An 11,524-nucleotide genomic window follows, 5' to 3' on the forward strand; every position below is an offset into this window, starting at 1 on the left:
CTTTCCCTTGTCATGCAGTAATGCTTACTTTTGATGTCCAAAATGCCAGTGCCATTGCTGTCTGGGAATTAATGTTATCAGCATATGGGAATTGAATACAAGCATGAAATGTGTTAGATTGTTTGTTCTTCTCCCTCTGCCAGTGATGAAAGGTGGGTTGTACTACTGAACAGAGATGCACACAGTGAGGTCTTTAGCTTGGTGCATAACATGTAGTTGATCTGTTTAATAGTTTGGAACCAGGTCAAACTGTGGTTAATCTATATTTTTGAAAGTAAACCTGGCTGCAATCCATCCCTGGAAGGAAAGGTGCATGTATGTGAAAGGCATGACCTATTAAAACTCTTAGCTTAAAGCTGGTCATGGATTTGCAGGGTGTGCTACCTTTTGGACAGTTTTGTAGGCTGTTGGCTTAGCTTTTTCGCAAAGGTGAGCTTAATAATGTACGGCTCTTGAGAGGGGGTTTTCTTGCCTCAGCATCCTTGTTTCACTTCCTGGTTCTGCACTGAGTCTGTGTAGCTTGGACTGTACCCCTCTTGGGAGCAGTGCTCTTGATAGGCATTGACCGTGACACAGGGCAGCTTTTCAAACCAAGTCAACAGTTGTTAGCCAGGAAGAACGCAGCATGGGTGGTGGGAGGGGGGGGATATAAACCTAGATCAGAATTTGTGGAAGCTGTTCCAGTGCTTTTTTTTTTCCTCCCAAACCTGGATGCAGTTTCCCTTCTTGCATATCCCAGGAAGTCCTTAAGCCAGTCTTTAAGAGAGTTCTGAATCCTGTCTCCTGACACCTCTGTCCCTTTGTCTTCAGTTGCAGCCATGCTGTGCTCACAAACCTTGCTTCTTCTCACTCTCAGTCACTAATGCTTTATCATTAAGTCTTTCATTGTCTCTCCAGGTTACATGCACTTCTTGATGGTTGATTCACATTGTGACTAGACCTGTAAACTAATTGTACACCTCTTTTACTCCTACCTTCTCCTCCTCCCCCCCCTCTCCCCCCCGCCTTGACTCAGGGAGAAATTAACTTTCATAACTAAGGGGGGCAATACAAAGTAGTGGGCAAAGTAGTATTGACTCCCATTTTTTCCTAAATATATTACAAAATTTCCCACCTTTGCCATATTTTGTGCTTGTGTTCCCATTGGAAACATTAAGGGTGTGTCAGAAGAATGGATCCAATGCAGATGGGTCCTATCCAATCCAGAAAATGGATTTGGGAGATGATGGAGACTGGTGGGTTTGTGTCTACTATCTTTAAAAGAACTCAATTGCCTTGTAAAGCAAATGGGGTTAATGTTGTATTTCATTAAGGCTATGTGGAATGTAAATTGCAGTAGGGTGGTAATGAAGTGGGTTTTTTGTGACTGAAGGAGTGCCCTTGCTTGGCTGTTCTTTGTTCTGTTTTCTTCTGGAGAACTTTCTAGGCAGAGCTGGTAGTGAAGCCTTTAAGACCCTAATGCGTTAACTCTCTTCTGGTTGATCACAAAAGTGCTATCAACCGTATCTGCACTAACATACTCATGTCTGAGGCTAGGAATAGACTTTGCCAAATGAAGCAGATCATCCTCACTGGGTGAAACACATCACCTGTCTTGTCCCTCCTTTACATGCTTCAGGACAGAGGGTGATGTGTTCTCCTGGGACTCAGTCCTGTGCACCCTGGGAATCCCTATGCAGGATTGGGCCCGTCAAACCCTGGGAGTACCTTCGCAGCCAGCTTTACCCTTTTACAGAGATGCACCCTCAGGAAATCTCAGGGGCACCTTTCTGCCCATGGGAAACCCCAGCTTTCCCTGCTTATGGAGATCCTGGGGGAACATTTTTGCAAGCAAGAAACCCCAGCTATCCTTGCTTAATGAGACCCACCCCGAGATTATCAGGGGTGCACCTCTTTAAAATGGGAAAGCTGAGCAGCTGTTCCTGGGACTTAAGGGGCCCAGTCCTACACGGGACTTCCTGGGGTGTGCAGGACCAGGCCCCTCAAGCTCCTGGCACACCTCCCCAGGGCTCCTGGAAATTGTAGGCAGCTCACCAACCTGCCTGCGCTCTCCCACCACAAAGCAAACAGATATTAGCTGCTAAATAGCAATACAAATTAATAGCACTTTCTTCGTGGCCACACGTTTTGGGCATTTGTGGTGTGGCAAGGGGCATGGATGTGTGTTTGCTTGTCACTTTTGTGCCATCATAAAAGTGTTTATGGTGGCACAAAGGCCAAAAGGCAATATCTGTTTCCACCCTTAGTTGGCTGGTCACTGAAAGGAAGAGACCTGTAAATCACAGCTACCTCTAGATTTTGATATGTCTCCCATCCTTTCCACCCTACTGCTCACTGGCTTGTGAATGACCTGCTTCTGTTTTTCTTGGCATGGGGCCCACTTATATATTGCTTAGGCAGACTGGCACAACACTGCCTACTGTGGACTTGTGCATTGTCTTGTCCAAATGTGTAGGGCATGTATGTATGTGGATGTGTGAAACTGAAGTGACTGCTCCTGTAAACTAGGTCTTTAGCTAGACTTATTCATTAGAACAGCTAAAAAGATTTTTAAAAAGTATATGGTAGAAAGCACCAGGGTATTGCACCATGAGTATTTTAAATTAACACTATCAGTACTCTGCCTCTTAAATTAACTTAAAATGCCAAAAACTGGTTACTTGCCGTTTTTGTCTCTTACTGCATAATCAAGGCATAGAACGTAATATTTAAAGAATTAAATATAACCTTGCTTTTTTCTACTGAGTTAGGCAAATTAATTGTTTTTTCTCTTATTCAGGCTAATCAGTTCCCAGTTTGATACAGAAGAAAGCATTTTTGTCCAATCTGAAATCTGTATTTTGTTGTGCGAAACCAGGCCACTCTTCTAACCATACTTGGGAAAACTTTACCACGAGACAAGTGTCAATTTATTGCAAGACCAGATTTTTTTCATTTGGTTAACCAAGCACTTAAAAAAGGTGTGCAATGAAAATTGTGATATTTTAATGATAGGAAAGCTATTTCAGATGCACACAGTGAGAAAATGAATTACAAGCAGGCTGACTGACTTCTGTCAGATTTCTTGATTTCCTACTGCTTTTAAAATGTATATATAAAAGATTGAAGTTAATCTCTTATCAATTTAATAACATTGACACTGGGGATGGGCACTGAGTGATAGAGCAGTTCAACTGTGATAATCTAGGTACTGTCCCTGAAGATGAGTGGGAAAGATGTGGTCAGTGGAACAACCTTTTAAGTAATCGAGTGAAGTAAGGAAGATCAAGGCTGCAATGAGAAATTTCAGAAAGATTTCTGTATATCCAACTTAATGATTCATCACAAGCTAGACAGAGAGAAAAATGTCAAATGAGGACACTGTTAATGCAAGAATAATTTGTTTTGTGGCTCCCCTAAATGCTGCAGTCCTGTTCCTTTGTTATGTTTGCTATAATGCCACCTGCCTGTTGTAGGCCAGACTTCTCAAGAGAGTTTACCAGCCATAATCTCTGCAGGTTTTCAGGAGAGCTTGAAAATGGAGTCATGGAACTTAGCATGGAAGATGCTGGGCAATGAGCCTGTTTAACAATCTGTGCCTTTCTACTGCAGTGTGGGTGTGTTGGGTTTTTCAAAACCATGCTCGTCACAAATGCACCAGTCCTAGCTTATTCAAGATCTGCTTTGTTAGACCTTGTATACAGCTATATAGTGTCTGTATAGAAATGTGAGAGATGCCCTATTTCTTAATGACTTTTCCGTCTTCCTCAGAGCAAATTGGAGCATTGGCAGATCAGCACATAGTGCACATTGCCTGCGGAGAGTCTCACAGCGTGGCACTCAGTGACCAGGGCCAGCTCTTTGCATGGGGTGCTGGGAGCGATGGACAGCTGGGGCTTACTACCATTGAAGATTCAGTGGCAGTTCCAAGGTAAATTTTATGAGAACCAAAAGCCCAGGCTTTCACAGGGGGTGCTCGGAGGTAGCAATACTCATTATTGTTCTGTCTGGGCATGGAGTCACTAGGAGTCTTTCCACACCTCCAGTGGGCTCATGAGAAAGTATTTTTGTCTGAATTTAAAAAAAAAAGGGGATTTTATTCCACTTTGCATTCTTCTCTTCAAGTAATTCCTTCCTCTTGGTCCAGAGGTGAGTTTTTGTTCAGTTGTGCTGCAGTCTACCCTGTTACACTTCTCTGTAACAGACAGCATGAGCCTTCAGTTTTGGTTTCCCAAAATAATAGACTAAAAAGGAATTGACAAACTTTCTCTCATCAGAAAAATGTGTGTTAAAACTTGGATTGAGGTGCAGGGGTATAAGAGAGGAGTTGGGGCAAAACAGAAATGCTGTTTGACACCTGTATCTCTACCTTCTGCTTCTGAGAATACCCTTCTGAGATGTGCGATCCCTTTTCCAGGGATGAAAAATAATTAATGTGATGGTCTGATTACCATCACATTACATCACATTTTGAGCAAGACCTTTTACTCAAAATGTTTTGCAGAGTTGCCCATTTGCTCATTTTGCTTGTTTGAGTTTGACACATCACTGCATTGACGCAGGGATAGGCACTGTTTTCTGGGGGGAAGGGAGGGGGTCCAGAATGACCTAGCTCAGGTCAGAGTTGGTGGGTATTAGGACCAGGCCACTTCCACCTCTTTGCCTTACTGCTCAGATGCAAAGCCATGCTTTGAAAGCTGAAAGACATCCCCACCCCAACTACACCTACAGACCTTCCCTCCCACTGGAGCCCCAGGTGGGTGATAAGGCCCAGTACAAGGAGAGCCTTCCCTCCACTGAAGCCGTGGTTCCACAGGCTGGATCTAAAGGCTCTGTAGGTTGCCAACTCCTCCACTGAGGTGTTAGCAACCTATTCGAGTGCCTGTTATCAGCAGTTCCAAAATGATACCTTTTATTAGACCAACTGGGAAATCACAAGAAAAATGTCCTTTTCTGCAAGCTTTTGGGATCGAAGTTCCCTTCACCACTTTCTGCCCGAAAGCTTGCAGAAAAGGACATTTTTCTTGTGATTTCCCAGTTGGTCTAATAAAAGGTATCATTTTGGAACCAAGAGTTCTAGTTTTTTGTATGTCTTGTTTCAGACCAACACGGCTACCAAGTACACCCCTGTATCAGCAGGGTGATATTTAATGAATCTCGGGAATCTTTAGATGGTACTGATTTTTTTTTTTTTTTTTTTTTAATTTAATTTAACTTCCCTGTTTGCCGTTTCAGAGTACTGATAGTGTTAAACTGCATAATGAATTATAGTTTATAATCCAAAGAGCGACTAAAAGCATCTTTTCAATAGAGTTATCTAGTTCTTGTGGTTTTCAGGCTATACCAGCTTACTTCTGTGACAGAAATAAGCTCTCTTTGTTACTTATTCCTCTTAACCCTCTGGAGCTAACATGGTGATAAGAGAGGAACGTTGGGTGCTTATCTGGTTTGGGTATTATTAAAATGGTTAATGAACTTCCAGTAACAGAATCCTGATGCATGAGCTGAGGCGCTCTCTGCAGGAATAGCCATTAAAAAGGAGATTTGATAGAGAAATGGTTGAAACAAATACTGAAAACCACTAATGCTTTATTTTGAATGTTTCAGACCTATATTAGAATCTTAAGACTTGCACTGTATTCTTTTTACAAGTTCCCAAAATAGTCGTGATGAATGTTAAACGAACTCCACAACCCACTGTTGCTAGCAAACCTCAGTAGCTTGCCAGAGACCAGTAATACAGACACTGGAATGCAGCTGTTCCAAGCAATTTATAGATGCTACAGCCCTGCTAAGTTGAATGATAACTTGGCTGGGTGAAAGCTACTTGGACTCTGCAGCATTACCGTCTTGGAATGGGTGTGTTTAATGCCTAGTAACATGTTGAACCATATGTCTTCAAGATCAGGGCTGCATGTCATTGTAGGAGAAACCAATGTGCGTCACATGTAAACATTTTGGTTAGAACAAGCACATGGGTAAAAACCATGGTGACAGAGCTGAGTGACTTTTTGTGGATTTGGTGACCTGTTACAATAATTCTTCTTTTAGGTTAATAAAGAAATTGAACCAGCAGACGATACTGCAGGTCTCCTGTGGCAGTTGGCATTGCCTTGCTCTCTCTGCCGGTACTGTAACATTTAGTCTCCTTCATCTGTGATGTGTTAGTGCCTGTGCTCTGGGGTTTCTTGGTGTGAGGGAGTGTCCATGCACATAACATCCCTTCCCCAAAGACCTTGCCCCAAAGTAGTCATGTAGTCAAAGTAGACTGTTATGAAAACAGCTGGTCTCCAGAGCTGGAGAGAGGCTGTCCAAGGATATGATCAGAAAGAGCTGACTAGGGAGGGAGTGGTGGATGTGGCGTACAGTTAACCAGCCTCCTGTGTGATGGTTAATGAGCCTTTTTAAAGCCTTTTGGTTCTAGCTAGAAAAATGTCAGTAGTCTGGCATGGGGAAAATTTTTCCTAGGCTCTACTCATGAGCAAGCAGAGCTCGTGCCTTTTTCTGTTTTGCCTGGTAAGTTATAGCAGCACTTTTTCTGTGCTTCACCAAAATTACAATAAAATTGCAATCGCATTTGAATTTATTTGCCTTAGTTCCATAATTCATGTTTTCTTTGTTCTGCTATTAGCTAAGTTTTACTTACTGATCTTAATTGGGCACTCTTATTTCAGATGGCCAGTTCTTCACCTGGGGGCAGAACAACTACGGCCAGCTGGGCCTGGGGAAAGAATGCCTCTCACAAGCCACGCCACAGCGTGTCAGATTTCTTGACGGGATTCCCTTGGCACAGGTTGCTGCTGGTGGGGCTCACAGCTTTGCCCTGTCTCTCTCAGGAGCTGTGTTTGGTTGGGGAAAGAACAGCTCAGGGCAGCTGGGCTTAAGTGATGAACAAGGTATGAAAAAGTTTATAGGTTATTTTTTGCTAAGCATGGCTTTTATTTCTGTAGTAATCATATACCTTGTGGTATATGATTTCTATCATGATGCACACCTTTTGTGAGAGAATAAAGAACTGCAGCTTCTTTGAAGGGACTTGCATACTTTTCATACCAGGAATAGAAGCAGGTTCTTTTTGCTGCTATAAATGGGACTCAGCAAGGTCAAAAGGAATATGCCAAAATGTAGGCAACCTGGATAAGTAGCCTGGTTTGTGTCGCCCTACTTCTTCTTCTCCCAGTTCAGGGACACTGGGCATCTGTGACCCGCATTGAAGTCAGTGGAAGAACTGAAGTCCACACATGAAGATTAGTCAGTGGGATCAGGGTCCTAGTTCACTAGCATGAGTGCAGCCAACAATCATTTATACAGAACTCAGTGACTTGTGGTGTATGCATTCAGGACACTGCATACTGCTAAATACTGCTTAGTTTATTGCTGATTTCCCTGACTGACCTGAAATAACTTTTTTCAGAGATCCTGTAGGAAAAGCTTGCTGAGTTCTTTTTTCTGAGCAGCCTTATAGCAAGATGCATGCTTTAGTGAATAAACTGCTTTCAAATGGCCAATCTCAAATGTACTTCATGCTTCAGCCCTGTGCTGAAGCATGGCTGCTTTTGACAGTCTTAATCCTAACCTTATTTCTACCAGTTTAAACTCAAAAGCATTTGCCTGAGGTGTGCATTTGCAGGTTACCAGAGATCTCTTGGAGTGCTGTCTAGGTCTGCAGAATTTAAGGGCTATTCTTAGTTTCCCTATGTGTGGCATTCTGGACATATGTTAACTACTTGAACCATCTGCCTGTTATATCTGGGTCTCTATACCCTTGAGCAAATTGCTCAGGATTTGGAGATGGAAAATAATGGTTAAATACTTGAGGGTTTAGTCACCACTCCTTCCCCAAAACCACTCCAAACACACCTTAAATACTGAAGTTGCCACAGGTCAGTCAAAGTTGTGGGTGCTTGTTGCATCTGAAAATCAGGTCACTTTGAGTTTTTCAAGCATATCATGACCGTATCAACTAAACTTCTCTCTTCCCCTTTCTCTGCAGATCGAGAGACCCCTTGCCATGTGAAACTCTTACGGACTCAAAAAGTTGTCTATATCAGCTGTGGAGAAGAACATACTGCAGTTCTAACAAAGGTAAAAGGATCAATCTAGGAATTTCATACTATTTTCTCGCCCACAGGATTATCTTATTTTGGCTTTCTGAGTGTTATAGGAGAAGAACCATGTGGCTTTTACTGACCCTTTTCCTTCTGCCCCTACTGTAATTGTGTTGCTTAAATTTGAGATTAGGATCTCAATTTAATCACCAAATTATCCCCCGGTGCACACTTATTAAAAGGATGACTGAAGATGACGATGATCCATAACAGTGTGACATAAATGATGGTGACATGCTGGCAGATCCCCAAGAAAGGCCTTTGAGAAGAAAATCTGTCTTCCTCCTTGGTTCTTAGGCATCCTGCTTTGACAGTTTAAAACGGGACTGTTATATGCTAGATTTGAAGTGAGCTCCACAGTTATGGAGCTCTGAAAGAAAGAGTCATCAGTTTAGAAACTGTAGACCCCCTCTATGTATTGCATTTATACTGTAATTAATGAATTAATTGTGACGTAAATGGCAAGGGTGCTGCACCTTTACCCAATTTAATGTGCCATAGAATGTCAAACAAGCCATACAAGTGTTCTGCGTTATATGTAGAACATTACAAACTGTAAAACTGTTCTATGTTATATGACGAATGCTTTTTATGGCTGCTTTGTATGTGGCAGATCCAGGGATGGGACAGATCTCTGGGAACCTGGCTTTCAACTTGTTAGTGCAGGGGGAGCCCAGGTCATGATCCCTGGCTCTCCCAGCACTGTCAGGTAGAAAGGATATGATTAGGACTTGATCTCTGATCCCAAAATTGTGCCTCCTGGCATGTACAGGTGATATAGCAGGAAATACTATTGTTGGGATTGGGGACTAAATACCACGGCACCTTTAAATGAACACTTGCCAGGGGCCTTATAAAACAGGGCTTCATTTGAAGAACCCCCAAGTTGAAGAACTAAGTGGTGTATGGGGGACAGTGTGGCCTTGTGAACAGACTATCAGAGTGGGGTTTGGGCATCCTGGGTTCCATTTGTGGCTTTGCCATTAATCTGTTTGGTGACCTCGGACACGTTGCTACTTCAGTTTCCCCACTTGTAAAAGGAGGTGACAATGCTGCAGAATGCTTTGGGAGCTCTAAAAGAATTAAACAGTGGTGTTGCATATATAGAGAGACGGTCTCTTAGATGTGGCTCCAGTTCAAAAAAAGTGCTGTTGAACAGATGCTGATGCAGAGGGCCGCAGAAAGCAGTCTTGGGCATTCAGGCTATATGGCTATCTAAATGCAGCTGGGAATTATAATAGATCTGATGGTGATAGAGAAAGTGGGTTGGACGTCAATGTACCAAGGTACAAGCCAAGATGCCAAAGATGCGTGATGTGACAGGTCTATGACAGCAACTGAGTTGACCGTAAAATCAGAATACTCCACTGGGTGCTGTATGGCCAGGCGTACTGAAGGCCATTTTTTTTTAGAATACCTATCATGGCCTCTGCTTAGCTTGGGAGCAGTTGTGATACCAGATGAAGAAAGGTGTTGCTGGGTATGGCTCACTAAATGGAGCATGTGCTGTTTGATTTGCTAACAGAGTGGAGGGGTGTTCACGTTCGGTGCAGGTTCCTGTGGGCAGCTTGGCCATGATTCCATGAATGATGAGGTTAATCCCCGAAGAGTGCTGGAACTGATGGGCAGTGAAGTGTCCCAGATTGCTTGTGGCAGGTGAGTGCCTTGTGGAGGGTAGCACAAGGGAGGGCTTTGGTACATTTTTAGTAGTAGAAATTAATGATTTAGAGCCCTCTAAATCTGGTAGATCAAACTTAACAAAGTTGCATCCTTTTGTGCCTGTGAAATACGAATACTAATACTATCACTGTCAGTTTTACTGTGGTCTGGTGCTGTGTATGCTCCTCCTACATCATACCAGTCCAGATAGATTCTAACAGCCAGACTCTATTCTGCCTCTTGAACATTTATGTAGATTTAACTGCTTAAGTGTGATTCTATTCCACCCTGTTCAAGTCTGAAAATCCATTAATGCCTTTGCTTTTGTAACACACAGTCATCTCACCCTTAAAACTGAGTCTCAAAAAAAGCAGCACAAGAGGCCCACCTACCTTTTTGTATTAACAGTTTTTCAGGAACTCGAGTTGGGTGGAATACAATTACATTGAGGTACCCAAATCCACTTGCACACTTGACTGGGTGGGATAGAATACAGACCTAAGTTCCTTACCTCAATAACTTACAGTCTTTCAGGAGACAGGCTGTAAATTATGAAATGCTAAATTGTTAGCCTAGTGATGAAGACAGAATTTAGTAAAATGATGGGGTTTGCATCAGCAAACTGACTGCATTTTTATAAGATGAAGCAGGGTAGGGTGTCATCACCCCTAGCTCTGCTAGTATTCAGCATTCCCTATGCTGATGTAAGGAATGCAGCCAGACATGCCTGTGGATGAATGCTGGTGCATGGTCAGAGCTCACCTGGTTCAAATTAGCGGTGATGTCAGTGACTTGCAGTAGCTGAGCTTCTGGCTCATTGTTTTTCTGGGTAGTTTTTTAGTCTGATTTTTCTTACATTTAAACATGGCTCAAACCTTGTAATGGTCTGCATTGCAGACACCACACTCTCGCCTTTGTGCCTTCTTCTGGAATGATCTATGCATTCGGCTGTGGAACAAGAGGTCAGCTGGGAACTGGACACACTTGCAATGTTAAATGCCCATCTCCGGTCAAAGGTCATTGGGCAGCTCACAATGGGCAGCTCTCAGGGAAGCCTGGTAAGTGTTCTGCGTAGTAATGGATGTGGCACATAAGAGATTAGCCCACATGAAGTGCTCTAAAGACGTTTTGCTTTTGGTCTTTGACTTAGTCGCACTCCTGCAAAAAGGAAAGGAAAAAAAGAGAAGTCTCAGAAATGAGCTGGTGGTTTCTCATATGGTTAACCATCTCTTTCTTGCTCCTCTGCATAGCTGAGCTGCACATTGGGTTCTGCCATTGGTCTACTCTGAAACGTTCACAAACCATTCTCTTGCTTACTACTGGGACTTGTTAAAATTTCCCCAGTTCTGCCCTAAATTGAGGATTATCACTTGCTCCAGTGGGGTTGCAGGTACTCAGCACCTCACAGCTAAGGGCCTTAAATAATGCAGGTGTTTGTGGCTGAAACAGGCTCACAGAATGGTAGAGCTTGGGCAGGTGTGCACTGCCCAAGCAAAAGCCCAGGAGCAATTCTGAGAAGCAAGTCCCTCCCACTCAGTGTGTACCACAGCTTGGGAATTGGACAGCATAATGGGTTTAGTGGAGTTGCGAGCACCTGAGTGGCAGACCCACAGCCTAAGCTGCCTGATTTCATAGATTCATAGATGCTAGGGTCAGAAGGGACCTCAATGAATCATCGAGTCTGAACCCCTGCCTAGGCAGGAAAGAGCACTGGGGTAGGATGACCCCCGCCAGATGCCTATCCAGCCTTCTCTTGAATATCCCCAAGAGAGGGGAGG

General features: G+C 43.3%; 1 protein-coding gene across 15 annotated transcripts in view; it reads left to right on the forward strand.

Annotated features, from left to right (window-relative positions):
- The window catches only part of HERC3 (HECT and RLD domain containing E3 ubiquitin protein ligase 3), a 77,860-nt gene that overhangs the window by 25,434 nt on the left and 40,902 nt on the right, over positions 1-11,524 (forward strand). For 13 of the 15 annotated variants that reach the window (XR_003092696.1, XR_003092697.1, XR_003092698.1 and 10 more), the window contains 6 exons: positions 3,751-3,910; positions 6,031-6,107; positions 6,654-6,875; positions 7,973-8,064; positions 9,613-9,743; positions 10,644-10,804. Coding sequence is in view for 10 of the 15 variants with exons in the window: in XM_025197273.1 (XP_025053058.1) it covers positions 3,751-3,910; positions 6,031-6,107; positions 6,654-6,875; positions 7,973-8,064; positions 9,613-9,743; positions 10,644-10,804 (843 nt within the window). In the remaining 5 variants the exon portion in view is untranslated. The remainder of the gene's footprint in view (positions 1-3,750; positions 3,911-6,030; positions 6,108-6,653; positions 6,876-7,972; positions 8,065-9,612; positions 9,744-10,643; positions 10,805-11,524) is intronic. The other 2 variants (XM_025197278.1, XM_025197277.1) reach the window with 2 other exon arrangements.

The sequence above is a fragment of the Alligator sinensis genome, unplaced genomic scaffold (assembly GCF_000455745.1).
Source record: "Alligator sinensis unplaced genomic scaffold, ASM45574v1 scaffold125_1, whole genome shotgun sequence".
NCBI lineage: Eukaryota > Metazoa > Chordata > Crocodylia > Alligatoridae > Alligator > Alligator sinensis.